Source organism: Talpa occidentalis, unplaced genomic scaffold (genome assembly GCF_014898055.3).
Source record: "Talpa occidentalis isolate TD23 unplaced genomic scaffold, MPIMG_talOcc4v2.1 talOcc4.9, whole genome shotgun sequence".
NCBI lineage: Eukaryota > Metazoa > Chordata > Mammalia > Eulipotyphla > Talpidae > Talpa > Talpa occidentalis.
Genome location: NW_023605305.1, coordinates 28752406 through 28772608, shown reverse-complemented (window position 1 = coordinate 28772608; position 20203 = coordinate 28752406). Strand labels below are relative to the sequence as shown.

Genomic DNA, 20203 nt, shown 5'->3' with positions numbered 1-20203 from the left:
GACTTGTCGTAGTCGCGAACACACGCTCCGATTGGCATGTACCACCGTCCAAACACAGGGAATAGGGGTGGCTGATATTTGCAGCTGAGGAAATTTTGCAATAAATATAGCTTTTAGCCACTCTAGGAATAAGATTTACCTATTTAAGAGTTTACATAAAGTATCGGGTTCTAATAGAGTTGGAAAGTGTGCAGATTGGTCTGTATTCCTGTAGTGAAGTTTCCATTCTTCCCCACATCGCTGGTTGGAACCGCCCTAACTGCTGACCTTTTCAAGATGGCGGTCCGAGGGGGCCACTCTCGGGCTCGCGCACCTCCCCAAGATGGCGGCGCCCGAGGCCTGGCGCGCCCGGAGTTGCTGGTTCTGTGAGGTAGCGGCGGCAACGACCATGGAGGCCACGTCCCGGGAGGCGGCGCCAGCGAAGAGCTCGGCCTCGGGCCCCAGCGTTCCCCCCGCCCTGTTCGAGCTGTGCGGGCGGGCGGTGAGCGCCCATATGGGGGTTCTGGAGAGCGGGGTGTGGGGTAAGTCGCGGGGTGAGGGGCTACCTCTGGCAATGAGCGGGGGCGGCCCAGCGGCCGGGGGGCGCGGGGGGCGAGGCCGGGAGGCCCGGGGCAAGGCCCGGCCCCGGGCACTGGAAGTAAGGCCGTCGCGTCGGAACATGAATTCCGTGCCTGACTGGGCAGCGCGCAGAGTACAAACCGGGACCAAGCCGGCAGGTGGACCTGCACCGCGGCCTGCCTGGGGGGCGCAGGGGGCGAGGCCAGGAGGCCGGGTCCGGGACGGAGCAGGCAGGGCCCGGGCAGCAGAGGCAGGACTGACTGGCCGGGCGGTGGGCACTGAACTGACACGGACTGGGTCGGACCGGGGAGTCTCGGATGTCGAACCGATAGGCAGGGATGGCCCCGCTGCCCGGGGGCGGGGGCCGAGGTTGGAAGGCCCGGCCTAAGGCAAGGAGGACAGGCAAGGAGGCCAGGCCCCGGGCCACCCAACCTGACTGACGGCGCGGGGGCCTCCGCTGTGTGTCTGTCACACCGCGGGAGGGAGCCGAGACTCCCGGGGCCCAGCCGATGGGAGGGAGACTCCCGGGGCCAAGCCCAGTGGATTGTAGAGCCAGGGAATGGGGCTGGGGGAGAGGCCGGAGGGCTTGCTGCGCTGAGGCCTGTCAGACGGCCCAGGGCTGAAGGGAGCGAACTGACGACCGGGGCCTCCGGGGCCAAACTGGTAGAGCAATGGACTGATGGGCAGGGCAGGGCAGTGAGCGCCGGAGACCACTCGGGTTGGCCTGGGCGGCGAGGAACATCGGAGAGCAGAGCGGGTCAAGGAAGGCCCGGTGCCTGTCAGCAATCTAGGGAGGCTCGAATGACGGACAGGCGGGAAGGGCCGTGGAGGCCCCAGGCGGGGCGACGGCCCGGGATCCCGGACTCAGAGGGGGGCGCGTCGCCACTAGGAGGCCTTGGTTCGAGTGGGAGTGAAAGGAGGCCCCAGGCCTGAGGGCTGCGGAGACCGACGCCCAGGCCTTGGTTGAGGGTGCCCAGGCTGAATAGCAACGGTGGGAGCCTGGGATGCCGGGACCAGAACAGGGAAAGGCGAACTGGGCAACCCTGCTGGCGGGCCTGGGATTGAGGTGGCGGGCCTGGGATTGAGGTGACGGCCTGGGATTGAGGTGGCAGGCCGGCTAACGGAGAAGAGGAGGCTGGTAGCCAGATAGGCAAGAGGAGGCCCGTCTATGGGCTGGTACCTGGCAGCTGAGTAGGAAAACTCGGGTTGGGATCTTAGTAACTGATAGCGTGGAAGTGAGGACACTGGGGGCTAGGCCTGCCCGCACGGTGGACAAGGGAGGCCTTGGGGCTGAGGGACTGGTGCTGTGAGGGGGTGGGGTCCAGAGGCCAGGGCTGAAGTTGGGTGAGGAGATCACAGGTCAGAGAGAAGGCCCAGCATAGAGGAAGGCCCAGACTGGTAGGCCCTGGGCCTTATTTTTTTTTTTTTGGGGGGGGGGGAATATGAGGAGGGGAAGTGGGGAGGCCTAGAGAAGGCCTCAGAGGTAATAGTGTCTTTGCCAGGCAGAAGGCCTTATTACGATCAGGAGTAATGGCTTGAAATCTTTAGGATGAGGGTTGGAGTTCCACAATGAGGAGGTAGATGTGAAGAAAAAGGCCTTGGTGTTTGGGTGAGTTGGGCCTTCTCCCTAAGGCCTGGAGAGTGCTCAAGGAGGCCCAGGGATATGGGAGGGCCTTTGGTGAGAAAGGGGGTAGGGCACAGAGCCTCAAGAGATCCAAATGTCTTCCTATAGTGGGAGAAGACTGTTAATAGTCCTCAGGACTGGTGGGGGAAGGGGAATGTTGGAGGCCCTATGCCAACAGCTGAGAAGAGAAGGATCAGCCTGACTCTTGGGAAATGGGAGAAAAATCACAGGGGGACTGGGCAGAGGGCTCAGAGAAGTCCTATGGAGTGTGGAAGAAGGCAGAGAGGATTTGAATGTGTTCACCTAGAGTTTCTGGGATGTTTAATGGGACTAGAAAGAAAGATGACTGTGTATGGAGGAGGCCACAAATTGGGAGGGAGTGGTATTCAAGTTGTAGCCTGGAAAGAAGCAAAGAAAATACTGGCTTAAGAAGAATGGAGAAAGGAAGAGAGGAGTCTGTGGATAACAGGGGTAAGAATCCTGTGACTGAGAGGGAATGTGTAAACAGAGGGGACCATATTGAAGGGATAGGGGTGGAAGAACTCTTATGGGCTTAGCCCAGGAAAACAGTTACACAGAAAAAGTTGAATCAAGTTAGGCCTCCTGAAAGGGCCAATTAAGAGAAAGGCATGCTAAGCAGTGCTATTTTGTTTTTGGTGTTTTTTTTTTTTAAAAAAAAGATTTATTTATGCATACAAGAGCTGGGGTACAGGCCAGAGATGCAGGGGGGTGAGAGGACTCACCAGAGACAGAGTGGGGAACAGAACAGGCAGACTGACCGAAATACTAAGCAGTGCTATTTTGGAGGAACATCTCAGTGTGGGCTCAGAGCTAGGGAAGGCTTCCTGGAGGTAGTGGACTAGCTTTGCCAGTGTAAGTTGGGGGGGGGGGTGGAGGGGAATGAGGGGACATGAAAATATGGAATATGGAGCTTGGATTTATCGTGAGTCTAGTAGAGAGCCTATATTAGTGTAGCAGCAGGAAATTAATAGGGTATATTGAATGCCTACTATGTACAAAGAATTGTACTAGACTCTTGGATATCAAGATTCAATTATTCCATAAATAAAGATTAGACCATACCTTAGATATGGTATACTCCAAGATCTTAGATTTATTCTGGGCAGGAAAGAGATGCTATTGACAGAATAAAAATAATGATGGTGAATATTTAGTGAACTTATTATGTCCAACATGGTTTCAAACAGATAGCAAATATTATTCTCCTTAATTTTCACTACAGTGTCACAGAGTGTTATTATCTTCTCTTTTTTTTAATTTTTGCATAGAAGAACTAGGGTGTAGGCCAGATATGCCAGGGTTGGGGGGAAGGGGGTGAGGGGATTGACCAGAGACAGAGTGGGGAACGGAACAGACAGATTTACTGAAATACACTGCTGAAGGAAGCAGTGTGCAAGACAGGAGAGGTCTGCTGCACCATATGTGGATCACCTCCCTGGCCAGGGATCAAACTCAGGCTGTAGGAGGTATAGCACTGTAATTTAACGGCTAAACAACCAGGGAGTCCCTGCCTTTATTTGAAAATTGAGGAAATTAAGACTTAAAGACATGGGGGCCTCCCTGGTGCCGCAGGGGGTTAAGACGCAGCACTGTGAAGCTATCCATAGCCACTGCAGTGCAGGTTCGATCCCCAGCCAGGGAGATGACCCTTATGGCACAGCAGACCTCTCCTGGCTCGTCCACTGCTCCCCTTAGTAGTGCATTTCAGTGGGTCCGCCCGTTCTGTTCCCCACTCTGTCTCTGGTGAATTCTCTTACCCCCCCACACTTCTGGCCTGTACCCCAGCTCCTGTATGCATAAATAAATAAATCTTTAAAAAAAAAAAAACACTTAAAGACATTAATTTGCCCAGGATTCACAGTTAACAAAGTGGTACAGTTAGGATTTTACCTGACTTTGTCCAACGTAAGAGACTAAACCCTTTTGCCTCCATACTATAATGATCTCAGAAATAGAGTTAGCAAGAATAGATCTTATTTTTATGATATATTACATTTACAGATAGAACCTAAATATTTCTGTACTTCATAGGAAAATACTAGAGTTCAGGCCATAGTGGGGACCCAGAATATGGAGGTAGTCTATCTGGAAATATGGGAAGAGATTCAAGAAAGCCTTAATAAAAGCTTGTGATCCTTGAAAGATGAGTAGCTGATATGTTGAAACTGGCAAGGGCTTTCCTGGTAGAGAGAACAACATGCCAAAGGCACAGAGACCTTGTTAGGTCCAAGAAAACAAGTCAGAGACCTCCCCAGTAGTGCAGAGGTTAAAAGTCTCAGCGCTACCAAGCTATGGCCAGCTACTATAGCATGAGTTCGATCCCCCAGCCAGGAAGCTGACCCATATGGCGCAGCAGACCTCCCCTTTCTCGACTGCTGCTCCCCTCAGCAGTGTATTTCAGCAGATCCACCTGTTCTCTGTCTCTGGTGAATCCTCTCACCCCCCTGCATCTCTGGCCTTGAACCCAGTTCTTGTATGCATAAATAAATAAAAATAAATCTTTTTTTTTTTAACAGAAGCTCTATGTTTCCTTCTTTTAAAAAAAAGATTTTTTTTATTTATACAGGAACTGGGGTACAGGCCAGAGGCATGGAAGGGTAATAGGATTCACCAGAGACAGAGCAGGGAGCAGAACAGGCAGACGGACCAAAGACACTGCTAAGGGGAGCAGTGGGCGAGGCAGGAGAGGTCTGCTGCACCATGTGGGTATCTCCCTGGCCGGCTGGGAATTGAACCCGTACTACAGAGGCTGCGGACAGCTTCACAGCGCTGCATTCAATGCGCTGCGCCACTGGGGGGCCCTAAAAATAAATCTTTAAAAAAAAAAAAAAAAAAGGAAAGAAAACAAGTCAGGTAAAGAAATGAAAAAACAGTAGTTTAGTGTGGCTAAAGTATAGGACACAAAACAGGGAGCTGGAGAAGTTAGTAGGGCCCAGAATGTAAAGAACTTTTTTATCATACATATTTAATAGAAGCTTTAAAATGCAGATAGTTCATTATGCTAGGGCAGAAGTGAACTGACCATCTCCTACATGAACATATCAGCTTGCTTTGTGGGATTATCTCACCCTTAAAAATGTACATGGCGGGGTAGGGGAGGGAGTGGGGTTCCCCTGGTGGCACAAGGGGTTAACGCTAAGTACAGTGAAGCTTTCATCCAGGGCCAGGGAGCTGACCCACGTGGCAGCATAGCAGACCTCTCCAGTCTCACCCACTGCTCGCCTCAGCAGTGTATTTCAGTAGATTTGCCTATTCTAACCCCCCACTCTGTTTCTGGTGAATCCTCTCACCCCCACCCCCACATCTCTGGCTTATACCCTAGTTCTTCAACGCAAATATAAATAAATAATAAGTGGATCAGAGTTTAAATTAGACTTAGGTTAGCTTCTATAATTCATTTGTCAAATGAAAAGTGTACCCTTATGTTTTCCTTTCCAATAGGATAAATAATGCTTGGAACCCTGGGAGAAAAAAATAAATTTTGTGTTTTGGTTTTCATAGCCCTCCCCGGCCCAATACTGCAAAGCATCTTACCTCTGCTCAATATATATTACTTGGAAAGGATTGAGGAAACTGCCCTCAAGAAAGGTGAGTGTCTTTCTTTCTCTTTCTTAGTCAGTGATTGTAAGCAAAGCAGCTTGATGTTTTTCAGGTAAATATTACAGCTGATGTCTGCACAGAATCTCATACTTTTCAAAAAATGCCCTCACATCGCCTTTCTTATCTAATTCTTCACAGTATCTTATGAAATACAAAATAAACGTGATTCCTCATAAAAATGGGACCATAGGCACACAACAATTACTAGCAAAACCACACTAGAACCCAGATCATCTAAATCTTATTCTCTTTCACCAAGTTTCTTCCAAAATCCCTCATTGGGCAGATCTATTATCGGCTAACATTTTTCTAACCAACCCTGATGTACCAAGCTGTCCTAGTCACTTTACCTGGAGAAGTCCATTTAATCTTTATAGACGAGATTGGGCGACTTCAGGATGGTATGACTGTAGATTCATTTACTCTTTTCAACAACTGTGAATTAGCTATTATTAACTACATTTTACAGATAAGGAAACTGAAGTACAGAAAAACTAAGTAACTTGCTCAAGGTCACACAGCTAGAGTTTGCTTATATTCAAATCCAGGCAGTCTATATTTAGAGCCAGTACTCTTTACTAGTCTGTCATATAGCTCCTGTGAATTCAGAGGATAATATTTAAAAGGCTGATGTGCTTCACTCATAGTAGCCAAGTAAGTGTGGTATTTCTCCCGACAGGCCTCTCTACTCAGGCCATCTGGCGCCGACTATGGGATGAGCTGATGAAGACAAGGCCTTCCAGTTTGGAAGTAAGTTAAGGCACCAGGTAGAAGTCTGGCCTAACTTTGTGCAGTAAAAGCAGAAATAGCACACAAACCCAAGCTGGGTACTGGTAAAGTACAGGGACAGGGATGGGAATGTATTTGGGAGGAGGGCTCTGATGGTTTGTCCCAAGGTTGTTACCCATTTGTCATTTGGCATTGACTTGCTTGCTCACTTTGTTTTTTGTGACACAAAACAGGAAAAGGTAGAGATTACAATGGATTGCAGAATCCAGATTCATAGAGGTCTCAACAAGGCTAGAGCAATGATCAAACCTAACAAGATGACATTTAATAGAAAAACCCAACTCTTCACTTGACTCTAAAAAATTCCAACTGTATGACCTTTGCATAGCAGGTACAGGGGTCTGGCTTAGCAGCCGCTTATATAGAAAAGATTAAGAAGGTTTAGTCAACAGTATGCTGAAGTCACTCATAATGACTTTACCCTAAGCAATGTGAACTAATGTAATATAGTGTAGGCTAAATGACAAGAGGAATGACAGTCCTACCTGGCACTGTGATGGTCAGGCTACCGCTCCATTGTGGAAAAAGAAGTCAGAGCCACATCATGAATCACAAATTGGAAGACTGGAGATGTTTTTCCTGAAAAAGAGAAGACTTGGGGAACATGAACTGTCTTGAAGTGTTTGGATGGTTATTACATGAGAGATTAGATTTGTTCTGAGCAGAAGCTAAAGGAAGATAAATTTTTGCTACTTTGAATATAGAACTTTTCTTTAAAAAAAAAAAAAGATTTATTTATGCATATAAGAACTGGGGTACAAGCCAGAGGTGTAGGGGGTGAGAGGATTCACCAGAGACAGAGTAGGGAATAGAACACGCAAATTTACTGAAATACACTGCTAAGGGGAGCAGTAGCTAAGACAGGAGAGGTCTGTTGCACTATATATGTGTTAGCTCCCTAGCTGGGGATGGAACTCAGGCCATAGCAGTGATAGTACTGAGACTTAACCACTACACTACCAAGGAGGTCCTGAATATAGAACTTTTCACCTCCAAGCTTTTTGGTAATGAAATAAGCTAATTCCAGAGGCAATAAACTTCCCAGCACTAAGTGTTAAATAGAATCTGGATAACTACTTGACACGAGGGTATTGTAAAGGAAATTTGGCATTGTAAAAGAAGTTGGACAAAATGACTTTTAGGGCTCCTCATAGCATGAGATTCTTTTACTCATTGTTTCAGATATAATGCACTGGAACTCTCATTTAAGCAGAATTTCTTTCATTGCTCCATGATTTGGTGACAGACAATTGAGTACCATAAACATTTGCTAAACCTTACTATTTACTAGGCTTTTTGCTAGATATTAGAAATACAGGCACAGTCCTTAATCTTGAGGAACTACCAGTTTAGTGGAGAAATCTGCAAGTACATCATGTGTGGTAGAATAAGCGATGTGATAGAGTAGCAGGGAGGTTGAAAGAAAAAAAAAAATCAAGAAGCCCTTTCCTAGGAAGTAATATTTGAATTGGGTTCTATATGGTAAGTGAGGTCAGATGACAAAACATGCTGATATCAGGCATAAGTTGGCGCTTTAATTTCTAGGGACGCACTGGGCTCAGTAACATGCAGCTCCATATCCTTCAGCTTTTCCACTTTTAGATCTGGAACCAGCCTCTGGAGTTCAGTGTGATGACACTGAAGCACAACAAAATCCTCAGACCCTTTGTTAAGGAGATAAATAAACCTGAGGAAGAGAAGTGGACGCAAGAATATTAGAAAACAGTAACAACTTCGTGCAACCTTTAAAGAAATATGAGATTCACTTTGTACTAGTGTTTCCCATGCAGTATGGATATTTCAGTATCTTTCTCTTAGAGAAAGTTTTTTTCCCAACATTATCTATCTCAAGCTCCCGGGAGAGAATGTCTATTTGTAATCTTTTCTTGTCTCAGAGAATTTCAGAACGTTTTAGGAGCCTTCCAGCTTGGTGTCTAACGTAATAGTCACCTAGACAGAGGTCCTGAGTTGGAGCATATCCATTCCAGAAAGTGTCTTCTATTTCCCACTTTCGCATGACAGTAATTTTCATTCATAGTTCAGAAACAGTGTCTGCTCAGTTATAGGTACACCAGATTCTAGGATTCAGTGGTGCGTAAAGATAGACCACGGTCCCAGACTGTTTATAAAGCAATAATATTTCAAACTGTGTAATACTAGTGTGTGTATAAAGAAATCTATAGAATAAAATAGATATTTTGGAGACAAACCAATGGAGAAATGAAGAATTACTCAATAAGTGGTTCTCTAGTAACTGATTAATGATTTGGAAAAATGAATTTAGAAGTTTACAACATAATCAAATAATTTCTATATGTATAGAATTGTAAAAAAAGCACACAACAACTTAAGAATAAAGGTGACTGGCTATCTATTCTCAGGATGGAGAGTGCTAATTATTAAATGGGTAGAAAAAAAAAGGAAATATGAACATATTTGGCCAACAAACTATACACAATTTAAAAGATACAGAAACCAGGAAATGCAACAAAATTTGTAAAACAAAGAAACAGCTATGACAAAGGCAAAGTCACAAAATACACAAAAATTTCCAATAAAGTGAATGTGTTCAATCTCATTAATAAAAAATGGTAAAGTAAAATTGTAACTCAAACTAGTAAAGTCTTGTTTTGATTTTTTTAAAGATTTATTTATACATACAAGAGCTGGGGTTTAGGTCAGAGATGCAAGGGGTAAGATTCACCAGCGTGGAGAGCAGAACAGGCAGATATACTGAACTACACTGTTGTGGGGGGCAGCAGGCAAGACAGGAGAGGTCTGCTGTGCTGTATGTATTCACTCCCTGGCTAGCCGGGGATCAAACTTGTGCTGCAGTGACTGGCAATAGCTTGATAGCACTGAGACTTTAATCCCTGCTTTTGTGGGGGACAGAAAATGTTAACTTTCTTAGTGGGCAACCTGGTGATAATTGTCAAAATTTTTTAAAATATTCAAATTCTTTGACTAGAAATTCTTCTTTTAGAATTTATAGTATATAAAAGTGGAAGATACTCATGAGGGTTTATTTCCATATGTTCATTTAGCAAAGTTTAAAATAAAAAAGCTAGAAATAATTTTAATATTAAATACAAATTACATAGTACATTCATATTTTCAAAATATTAGTAAAGTCAGATTCTAAAAATCTTTAAATACATGGTAGTAAAAATGTTTAATGATACAGTGCTATATTAAAAAACCGAGCATTTGAAACAGTTCAGAATTGTGTCTGTTATAAAAACAGACATCTATAGCTATTCACTACATACTCCAGAGTTATTAATTTAAATTTTATTTTTATATTCCCCATACAATTACAACCCCCTTGGAGTTATACATTTTTTGATTTGCTTCTTTCCACAAATATTTGTTTCCCCCAAAGTGGGCAATATATAATTTATGAAATTTTTTTTTTTAAAGATTTATTTATTTATTTATTTATACAAACACTGGGTACAGTCAGAAGTGCAGGAGGGTGAGAGAATTCACCAGAGCCAGAGAGGGAGAGCAGAGCAGGCAGAAGGAGCTAAGTACACTGCTGAAGGGAGCAGCGGGTGGCAGGAGAGGTCTGCGCGCCATGCGGGACCCTCCTCTGGTGGCCGGGGAGCAGCCGGGGATTGAACCAGCGCTACAGAGGCTGCGGGCAGCTTTGCAACCCAGCGCTCAACCGCTGCGCCACCAGGGAGGCCCAATTTATGAAATTTTTTGTCTCAGTTTAATACAAGTCAATTTTAGCGCCCCCCACTTTTATAATTTTACCCCACCAGTGCCTGAAATGCAAACACTGTAGATGAGCCAAGCACCACCTCACCTCTTTGATGTCTCATTTCCCTTACTCTCACTCAAAAGAAAGTATATTTAAATCACTTTGCATAGCCTGTGCAATAATGTCCAAGTCCCCAAAATGAGTGGCTTGGGCTAGCTCTCAGGTGTATTTCAGCCTTGAAGTTTTGAAATTCTTCTAAAAGGCGGTGATAGAGATTCTTCTAAAAGGCGGTGATAGAAGTGTGGTAAGCTGCTGTCTGCTAATTTATGAGAAGCACTGAGATGGTTGTCATAACTACATGCTTATTGAATCCTGATGACAACCCTATGATGTAGGCATAGTTGTCTTCCTTACTTTATACTGAAATTGAGGCAGAAAAAGGAAAAGTAACTTGCCTAGGGTTACAATTTGTAAATGGCAGACCCAGGATCCAAGTTGAGGCAGCCTGGCTCTAGGATGCATGTGCCTAGTCACTGTGTGATGCTACTCTCACCACAATTGTGTCAGGGTGTTCAAATTTTCTTTCCCACTGTTTTCATCAACTAATGAAATGTCTTTAAAACATCCAGTATTTATCTAAACTACACATTTCAATTCCTATAGTCAGAACCAACCACAATATCTTAGTTCACACGCTTGTCATTTTTGAGTTGAAGCCTTGCTAGGGTTACCTATAAGTGTTTTTCAAGGCGGTCAGCACTGGCCAGCAAATTAGAAAAAGGTGCTAGAGTGAGGTTGTATTTGAAGGATTCAACAATATCGTACTCTTTTGAGTCCAAGCAGATTTGGTTGCCAGGTATGTTTTCCTGCTCTTCTGTGTCCCCACACTGCTGCTGGTAACACAGGCTTTTCTGTTGTTGCTATCATGCCAGTTAGCTCAATATTAAGTCATCCACCCTGCTTAACAGGCTTTACCTCTTATAAATTTCACACTGCCCCTCTGAGGCAGTGTTAATTCACTAGCAGCAGCAGAAGTAACATTTTCTATTTTGTAATTTAAGTGCTCTAACTTGCATGGCCTCCTTTAATCTTCACAACAGTCCTGCCTGTGAAGCAGGTGATTTTATGTACATTTTCGAGATGAAGAGGTCTGGAATATAGTAGTTCAGAGCATGTGTCTCAAAGTGAGCACATTCTACTGCATCTTAGAAGTTTGGGATTTAGAGATATCTGTCTCAGTGTGTCTGTTTGTACATCAGAATCACATGGGGGAGGTTTTAAAAAGAGGCATGGACGTTACCTTAGATGTAACATAACCAAATCACACCTGGGTACCTGGCATATGAATTTTGGAAGAAAAAAAAAGCTCCACAGTAAATTCTGATGTGCACCAAAGGTTGAAAATCACTTGCTTTTGGAGTTCTAATGTATCAGAATAGCCTGACAAAGTGTCATATTTATCAAAGCAAATAAATACTGCCTCAGAGAACAAAGAATTCTAAGATTTGGTCCCTGCTCTCCAGGACTTTATAATCTGGCTGGACATGTACACAGGCAGACTCAACTCCATGAGAAATGTGTGGCCTCAAGAGGCAGGGGGAGAGACACTAACAGCCTCAGAGAAATGAATGGCTTCAAAGAGTAAAATGTTAAAGGTCCTTTCATGAAGTCTATTTAGCTTGGCAATGAAGAACATTTCTGACAGATGTGGGAAAGGACATAGAAGGCAAGTTTGGGTCAATGAGATGACCAATTTGGCCAGAGCAAAACATTCATATGAACAAGACGTGGAAATAAAGCTTTCTAGGTAGACAGAGGCCATATCATTGGAGAATTTCTCTGCCAAGCTAAGGAATTCCAAATTAACCCTAGCCAGGTGTTTTACAAAAATGAACCAAGAGGGCTTATACAAAAGTTTGGGAAGGGGGAACAGGAACAGGGAGGGAGAGCAATGAGGAAACTTAGTGTGAGGTGATGAACTGGAAAACTGGTGGTAAGAATGGAAAATTGGGATCAGTTTCTAGAAACAAACGTGAATTTGTTTTCCAAACATGCAATTGTTTCATTTGAACTTTGCACTACAGCAAAATGTCCCCCTGAACCAAATTTCCTGGGTTCACATCTTGAGTCTACCCCTTACATGTGTAATCACATGCAGTAATTCTTGTGCCTCAGTTTACCTATAAAATGGGGTTAATGGTAATACGCCTCAGAGATTTGACTAAATGAATATGTATAAAATATTTAGAATGTTACCTGGCTCATTAGAAGGGAGGAAAATGGGATGTCAGTTTCATTGGTAGCCAGCACTTAGGATCACGGCTGTCTGGCGTGTTCTCTGCTTTCAGAGCGTGACCTGTTGGCGAGCCAAGTTTATGGAAGCCTTTTTTTCCCATGTTCTTCGTGGGACCATTGATGTGTCTTCTGACAGGCGTCTTTGTGACCAGCGCTTCTCGCCTCTTCTGCATAGTTCCCGCCATGTCCGGCAGCTCACCATCTGCAACATGCTGCAGGGTGCAACTGAGCTGGTAGCTGAGCCCAACCGCAGGGTTTTGGAGACCCTGGCCAGTTCCTTGCACACCCTCAAGTTCCGCCACCTGCTGTTCTCTGATGTGGCTGCACAGCAGTCACTTCGGCAGTTGTTGCATCAGCTTATTCACCATGGGGCTGTCAGCCAGGTGTCCCTGTATTCCTGGCCTGTGCCTGAGTCAGCCCTTTTCATCCTTATCCTCACCATGAGTGCTGGCTTTTGGCAGCCAGGCCCTGGTGGCCCACCCTGTCGTCTTTGTGGAGAGGCTTCCCGAGGCCGGGCCCCATCCCGAGATGAAGGGTCCCTCTTGCTGGGCTCACGCCGGCCCCGCCGGGATGCTGCTGAGCGATGTGCTGCAGCCCTGATGGCCTCCCGGCGAAAGAGCGAAGCCAAGCAGACAGCCAGAGCTGCACCTGCCACTCGAGTAACACGCCGGAGCACACAGGAGAGCTTGACAGCAGGTGGGACAGACCCTAAGAGGGAGCTGCACCCTCCAGCTAATTCCCACGAGGCTCCTGGCACCAAGCAGCCACCCACTGCTCCAGCCACAACCTCCTCTGCTTCTGCCTCCTCTTCCTCCTCCACATCCTCATCCAAAAGAGCTCCAGCTAGCTCAGCCACACAGCCTAAGCCCCTAAAGCGTTTCAAGAGAGCTGCAGGGAAGAAGGGTGCACGCACCCGCCAAGGGTCTGGTGCAGAGTCTGAAGACCTATATGACTTTGTTTTCATTGTGGCTGGTGAGAAGGAGGATGGAGAAGAGATGGAGATCGGGGAAGTGGCTTGTGGAGCTTTGGATGGATCAGATCCCAGCTGCCTAGGGCTTCCAGCACTGGAAGCCTCCCAGCGATTCCGCAGCATTTCCACCTTGGAGCTATTCACAGTTCCGCTCTCCACTGAGGCAGCTCTGACACTGTGCCACCTGCTGAGCTCCTGGGTGTCTCTGGAGAGCCTGACACTCTCCTACAATGGTGAGTGCCCTGGAGGGGCAGGGGTTGGATCTCCTAGCAGCACTAGCTGTGAGCAGAGGGCAACAGGCATTACCACCAGGAAGCTAGAGATGTGGCCCTGCCTCCTCACAGGGAGATAGAAGGTACACACAAGAAATCGTGGCAAGATTGTCAGTGCTAGGGAAGAGGAAGTCTATAGACATGGGTCCTGAGGGACAGTGAGGCAAAAAAAAAAAAAAAAGCTGGAACCTGAATACATTTTAGATATGGAAGGCAATCCAAGGGCGGGTGGAAACTGTGTAATGTCCATCAGCCCAGCCTGGATCTTACTAGTGGTATCAAAACAGACAAGACAGGGACACATTTCTTTAATTGGACTAGCAACCTGCAGGGCAGTTCTCAGTCTTATCCCACCTGGCTGTGCTGGCTAGCAAAACCACTTCTGACTAAACATAGCAATCTGCCTCGGTTGCTGAGCACTGTTAGAGCAAAGCCACACAACTGTGCAGACTGCTGCTACTGTGTGTTCATCTTCACCAACCTCATGAGTCCCATTTATAACGTCAGCTCTCACTCCTACTCTACCACTTCCATAACCTCCCCCAGCAGATTGCCCTCACCTATGTCACAAAAACACAAGCCATCACATAACATGTACTCCTACTTACTAACCTAGAAGTTCTCCAGTTGCATTCATCTCTCCCTCCCTCTTTCACCAAGAGGGAAAAGACCACCATCCAGATTTTATTTATTTTTTTTTTTTAAAAGGACTGAAGTTTTTTTTTTTTATTTGTTTGTTTGTATTTATACAAGCACTGGGTACAGTCAGAAGCGCGGGAGGGTGAGAGAATTCACCAGAGCCAGAGCGGGGAGCAGAGCAGGCAGAAAGACCTAGTACACTGCTGAGGGGAGCAGCGGGCGGCAGGAGAGGTCTGCACGCCATGTGGGACCCTCCTCCGGTGGCCAGGGAGCAGCCGGGGATCGAACCGGCACTGCAGAGGCTGTGGAGCAGCTTTGCAACCCAGCGCTCAACCGCTGCGCCACCGGGGAGGCCCACCATCCAGATTTTAAGGCTAATTCCTCTACCTGTGCTCTGGATCCATACCTTCTCACTTCCTTAGGAAAGCTTGCTCCTCACATACCTTTTTACATACTGCCTAACACATGTTCAACTTATTTTAAGTGTCACTCTACCATGTAATGAAACCTTGCGACAACTGAGGCCAACTTGGTAAATTATGAGTCAAACCCAAGCAACCTGGCTCCAGAATCCACTTACTGCTGCCTCCCTTCTCTCCAATTTATGACCCCATCAACATTTAAACATTGAATCAGGGGCCTCCCTGGTGGCCTCAGTGCTATCACCTCTATCAGGGCCAGGGAGCTAACCCATACATAGTGCAGCAGACCTGTCTACCTGCTCTACCCTTAACACTGTATTTCAGCCAGTCTGCCTGTTCTCTCCCCACTCTTGTCTCTGGCAAATTCTCACACACACACACTTCTGACCTAAATCCCAGTTCCTCTACACACACAAAAAAAAATTAAATCAGGTGTCCACCAATAACTGCTGCTTTCCTTTATCCCATGTTAAAGGATTCTAGTCATTCTTGTCCCTCAAAGTGCTCCAGTCACCTGTGCTAGCACTTCCCACAGCCAACTCCAGTTATTTAGAACTCCTGCATTTAGGACATAGGTCACCAAAGACCTCTGCTGCGAAGTCCAAAGCATACTTTTCAGCCCTCACCTTACATTAATTCCTGGCAGCATATAGCACCATTATCTTCATAAGTTTTTTTACACTACCTCAAAATCTGATTTTTTTTCTCCCTCTGGACATCACCTCTCTGAATTCAGTTAGTCAGAGCTCTCCTGCTTTATCCATGTTGCCTGGGCGTTTTTATCCATTCCTTTGACTTCAAAGTCAAACTATGCTGAAGACTCCCTGTATTGACATTAGCTTACCAAGTTATTCTCTTTAAACTCCAGACCCATCTATCCAGCTAACTACTAAATGTCACTTCATAATCAGAAGTTTCCCAAATTCATGTCCAAACTGAGTGCATCTTCTCCCTAGAGGGATCCTCTCCTGTTTTCAATGACATCACAGGTGACTGCCCCAAAGAAACCTGTGTCCTTTCTTACCCCATCTTTGATTTCTAGATAACTTGCCAGTCTCTCAAATCCATTTCTCCAACTCCACATCCTTGATTCAGCTAGCTGCCATACTTCCCACCTGGATTCATCATTTTAACGGTTCCTTCTGACCCACACTCACTATACAATCCACTGTGTACACTACAGTCCAAGCATTCTTTCAGAAACGCTGATCTGGCTGTCATTCATTCATTTAAAAACTTCACTGGCTTCCTACCAAACTTACCTCTAAGGATCTTTCATACCTCCCCCTAACTCATCTGACATATTAGCCACACTACTCATTTTTGTTTTGGGAACCTGTCACTTTCTCCTCCATGCCTTTATATGTTGCCAAGTTCTGCCAAAATAGTTCTCTTTCCTGTTAGCCTGTCTCCTTAATGTTCTTTTAGATTCAGCCTTTAGTGATGTAAACTAGATGTTAAGCACCCATCCTTTATATTTCCACAATACTCTACTTCCCCAGTTCCCACATTTTTGTTTTCAGGCTTGTATCTTATTGTCTAGCCAAAAAAAAAAAAAAATCTGATTACTAGGTGTGGTGCTGGCTAAGGTTTTGTTGGATGAACAGGAACCCACTCAATCCACGGGGAAAGGAGAGCGAGACAAATTCCTTGGAATTATTTGCTCTGTGGCCTTAAGAAACTACCCTAACCTTTCTGCATTCTGCTCCTTCTGTGGTTATCCACTTCTGCCCCATTCCCATCCAATGACAAAATACTCCCTACTGGTTTCCTGTCATTCTTCTGCCTCGTTTTCAGGTGTTTCCCATAGCCTATCGTGAAAGTCCAGAGACCTTTGCTATCTTTCAATCAGCAGCCACATGCTGTCCCAACACATCCTTTATCTTGTTTTGTGACTGCCCTGTTTTGAGGTTGTAGTATAGTAGACATCAGTTTGCTGGTTACCTGAGGAAAAAGCAAGACAATGAATAGTGCAAATGATTTTAAATAATCTGATCCAAAGCTCAGATTTGGTAGTTGTCAACAGGTAGACCTGGAATTATCTCTGAAAACTGTACCTAAGACCGCCATATGACTCACCTGCTCTCTCTTCCGTCGTAGGCTTGGGCTCCAACATCTTCCGCCTGTTGGACAGCCTGCGGGCCCTTTCAGGCCAGGCTGGATGCCGCCTCCGTGCCCTCCATCTCAGTGACCTATTCTCACCACTGCCCATTCTGGAGCTGACGCGTGCCATTGTGCGAGCCCTGCCCCTGCTGAGGGTCCTCTCAATTCGTGTCGACCACCCCAGCCAGAGAGACAACCCTGCTGTGCCAGGGAATGCAGGGCCCCCTAACCACATAATTGGGGATGAGGAGATACCAGGTGAAGCACTGTGCATGCATGTATGCACATATCTCCACACATGTGCAGGTGCAGGAAAATGTCTAGTGCAGGCCTACCACTCAATCCTGTCTTATTTGAAATCTGCCCCCTTTAGAGCACTGGTCTAGACAGAGCCCAGACCATAAGCCCAGAAGGGAGTAATCAGGCAGTTTAGTCTTCAGAAAAGGAGTCTGGACCATCTTTAAGTCTGGATCTGACTTTCAGAATAGATTAGCTCTACCTGCTGTAGGTTCTTTTAGTTCCTGTCCCTCCATTCTGCATATTTGCTTCTCATAATCTCCTTAAAGGCAATGACTGAATTTTATAGTACTTTTTCCTGAACCTATCAGTGCCTAGCAGATAATAGGCAATCAAGGAAGTTATTTTTTAGTAAACCCCTTAAGGATGGGCTGAGATCTACTATGGGAATTAAGCAGAAATGGCCACCTGGAATCTTCTCTTCTACCATATCCAGAAAACTGCCTGGAACAGCTGGAGATGGGGTTTCCACGGGGAGCCCAGCCAGCCCCACTGCTCTGTTCTGTACTGAAGGCCTCAGGTTCTCTGCAGCAACTGTCCCTGGATAGTGCCACCTTTGCCTCTCCCCAGGACTTTGGGCTTGTGTTGCAGACACTCAAAGGTAGGACCCAACCAGAATAGCTAAGGGAGATGGGTAGGAGGGGACTCTGCATTGCTCTTTGGGAAAGCTAAGACTTGTCACTTCTGCCCCCATCCAGAGTACAACCTAGCCCTGAAGAGGCTGAGCTTCCACGACATGAATCTGGCTGACTGTCAGAGCGAGGTGCTCTTTTTGCTACAGAATCTGACTCTTCAAGGTAAATTCTTTATCCAGAACGTTGGGTATTTCCTGGGTCCTCATTTTGGTGATGCCACTTAAACAACTGAATAAGTTACTATGCCTGTGTCCTCAACTATCAATATAAGATGGTTATAGAATCAGCATGTTCCTCCTTTTAAAAAAGCTCCAAAACTTACTGTATCTTCTATTAAACTTGGGAAATTACCTTTAGAGTACATCACTCAAACATCTCTACCTCTCAATGGCTGTCAGAAATGACAGTGGGGAGCGACAGATGTACCATCACAGGCTCCCTTCATAGACTTGACTCTAGTCCCCACCCTTGCATAGAAGAACAGAAAAGAGGAAGTGCATGAAGAACTGTTCATGCAGAGAAAAGTCCGTACAGTAAACCAATTTGGTCTGAATTCTGATTTAGTTCTAGCTTTGCTTGGGATCTTGGGACAAATGTCTACCTTTTTCTGGGCCACTTGCTAAGTAAGATTAGCTGGGGCAGGAGGGGCAGCACCAGTCCTAATACAGCCATCCAAATTTATTCTAACTTCTCTTCACAGAGATTACCTTCTCCTTCTGTCGTCTGTTTGAGAAGCGCCCAGCCCAATTTCTGCCTGAGATGGTTGCTGCTATGAAGGGGAACTCCACACTGAAGGGCCTTCGGCTGCCAGGGAACCGCCTGGGTGGGGGCAGGACCCTGGGGAGGGAGGGGGGAAGGAACTAATCCTTTGACCTAGAAAAAGTGAGTGAAGGCATAGACCTCTTCACTGGGAATAAGGGGGTTGGAATATAGTGTTCTGGGGCTTCAGGAGGCTGGTATTCTCCCCAACCAGAATTGGTTGAGACATCTTTGTTCCTGTTCTTGAGTGGAGGTGACAGGCACTTCTCTCCTCTCCAGGGAATGCTGGCCTGCTGGCCCTGGCAGATGTTTTCTCAGAGGATTCATCTTCCTCTCTGTGTCAGCTGGACATCAGGTACATGTGGGAGGGTGGGGGGCCAGGGAGGGAGCTGCAGGGATATAGACCAGGGATTAGTTGCTTCCTGAGTATCTAATCCATCTCACCCCTACCAGTTCCAACTGCATCAAGCCAGATGGGCTTCTGGAATTCGCCAAGCGGCTGGAGCGCTGGGGCCGGGGAGCCTTTGGTCACCTGCGCCTATTCCAGAACTGGCTGGACCAGGATGCAGTCACAGCCAGGGAAGCCATCCGGCGACTCCGAGCCACATGCCATGTGGTTAGCGACTCGTGGGACTCATCCCAGGCCTTCGCAGATTATGTCAGCACCATGTGATGGAGCCCATGCCTCATAGGCCCATGCTCAGTACCGTCAGCTTGCAAGGGCTGAGGCATGGGCTGCCCAGAACTCCCAACCACAATTCTTTCTCTTTCTGTCACCTTTTTTTCTCTTTTTTCCTTCTTCCTTTGCACTGAGGTCCTGGAGGCCTTGATGGAGCCCAGCAAAGGAACTCATTCCCACAACTGGGTTTAAAGCCTTTGGGCCCTTTTACCCAGTACTGTGGGAACCCTGGGCCAGGAGGCTACAGTGGTCATCCATCACTGAAGACAGCCCCTCTCCCCTGCCCCAGGGTTCCTGCTTTCCTTCCTCAAGCAGGTACCCAGGCTTTAAAGAGTGTAGAAGTGCCCACTACCAGGTCTCTGCTGGGCTCACCATGCTGCTCCCAGGCCTCAGTCCCTTTCATACCTTTATTCCTTTCTTTTTTTTAACCAAAAAAGTTTTTCTTATAAAATAAATTTTGGGCCAACATCACATAGCCCTCCTTGATGATTTTTCTCCCAGAGAACAAAATTTAGCAGGGACCTCGTGGAGCAGAGAGCCACTTTCCCTGTCCCTTCCTCTAACAGCTACACCCAGCTCAGCTGGTTATCAGTGGAGGTCCTGCTGATCCTCATGGGAACGCTGGTGGAAGACGAAGGTGATGGCAGTAGAGGCAGCATCCCAGGCAGCCTGGAGTACCTCATCCTTTAGCCCCCGTTTATCAGTGCTATGGTTCCACTGAGCCAGGTCTGAGGTGCAGTCAGAACCATCAGGGGGGGGCCAAACCTGGTGGTTGTTGACACAGCGACGGCAGTGCAACCTGGGGCAGAGGACAAAGCTGTCATCACTACAAGC

The 20203-nt window shown here is 46.5% G+C and overlaps 2 protein-coding genes and 1 long non-coding RNA gene across 7 annotated transcripts in view; 1 reads left to right on the top strand and 2 right to left on the bottom strand.

Annotated features, from left to right (window-relative positions):
* The first annotated feature begins 28 nt into the window (after positions 1-28).
* Positions 29-19840, top strand: LRRC41 (leucine rich repeat containing 41). 2 transcript variants are annotated; one of them, XM_037500243.2, is made up of 10 exons: positions 29-521; positions 5705-5791; positions 6483-6553; positions 12647-13796; positions 16997-17257; positions 17733-17897; positions 17995-18093; positions 18632-18754; positions 18970-19045; positions 19144-19840. In XM_037500243.2, the coding sequence occupies exons 1-10, from the start codon at positions 323-325 to the stop codon at positions 19361-19363; spliced, it is 2451 nt and encodes an 816-aa protein (XP_037356140.1). In that variant the 5' UTR covers positions 29-322; the 3' UTR covers positions 19364-19840. The 2 variants fall into 2 exon arrangements, with proteins under 2 accessions (XP_037356140.1, XP_054547457.1); XM_054691482.1 differs by lacking the exon at positions 29-521 and adding an exon at positions 2011-2653.
* LOC119236420 (uncharacterized) lies at positions 6925-14619 on the bottom strand. The gene is made up of 3 exons (XR_005123056.2): positions 12555-14619; positions 8146-8279; positions 6925-7171 (listed from the first exon to the last, which is right to left on the bottom strand). It is a non-coding gene; the product is annotated as an uncharacterized LOC119236420 (long non-coding RNA).
* The window catches only part of RAD54L (RAD54 like), a 29910-nt gene continuing 24327 nt past the window's right edge, over positions 14621-20203 (bottom strand). For 3 of the 4 annotated variants that reach the window (XR_008550355.1, XR_008550357.1, XR_008550356.1), the window contains 2 exons: positions 16976-20168; positions 14621-16840 (listed from right to left, as the gene is read on the bottom strand). Coding sequence is in view for 1 of the 4 variants with exons in the window: in XM_037500245.2 (XP_037356142.1) it covers positions 19958-20168 (211 nt within the window). In the remaining 3 variants the exon portion in view is untranslated. Of the gene's footprint in view, positions 20169-20203 lie in introns of all 4 variants that reach the window. The other variant, XM_037500245.2, reaches the window with a different exon arrangement.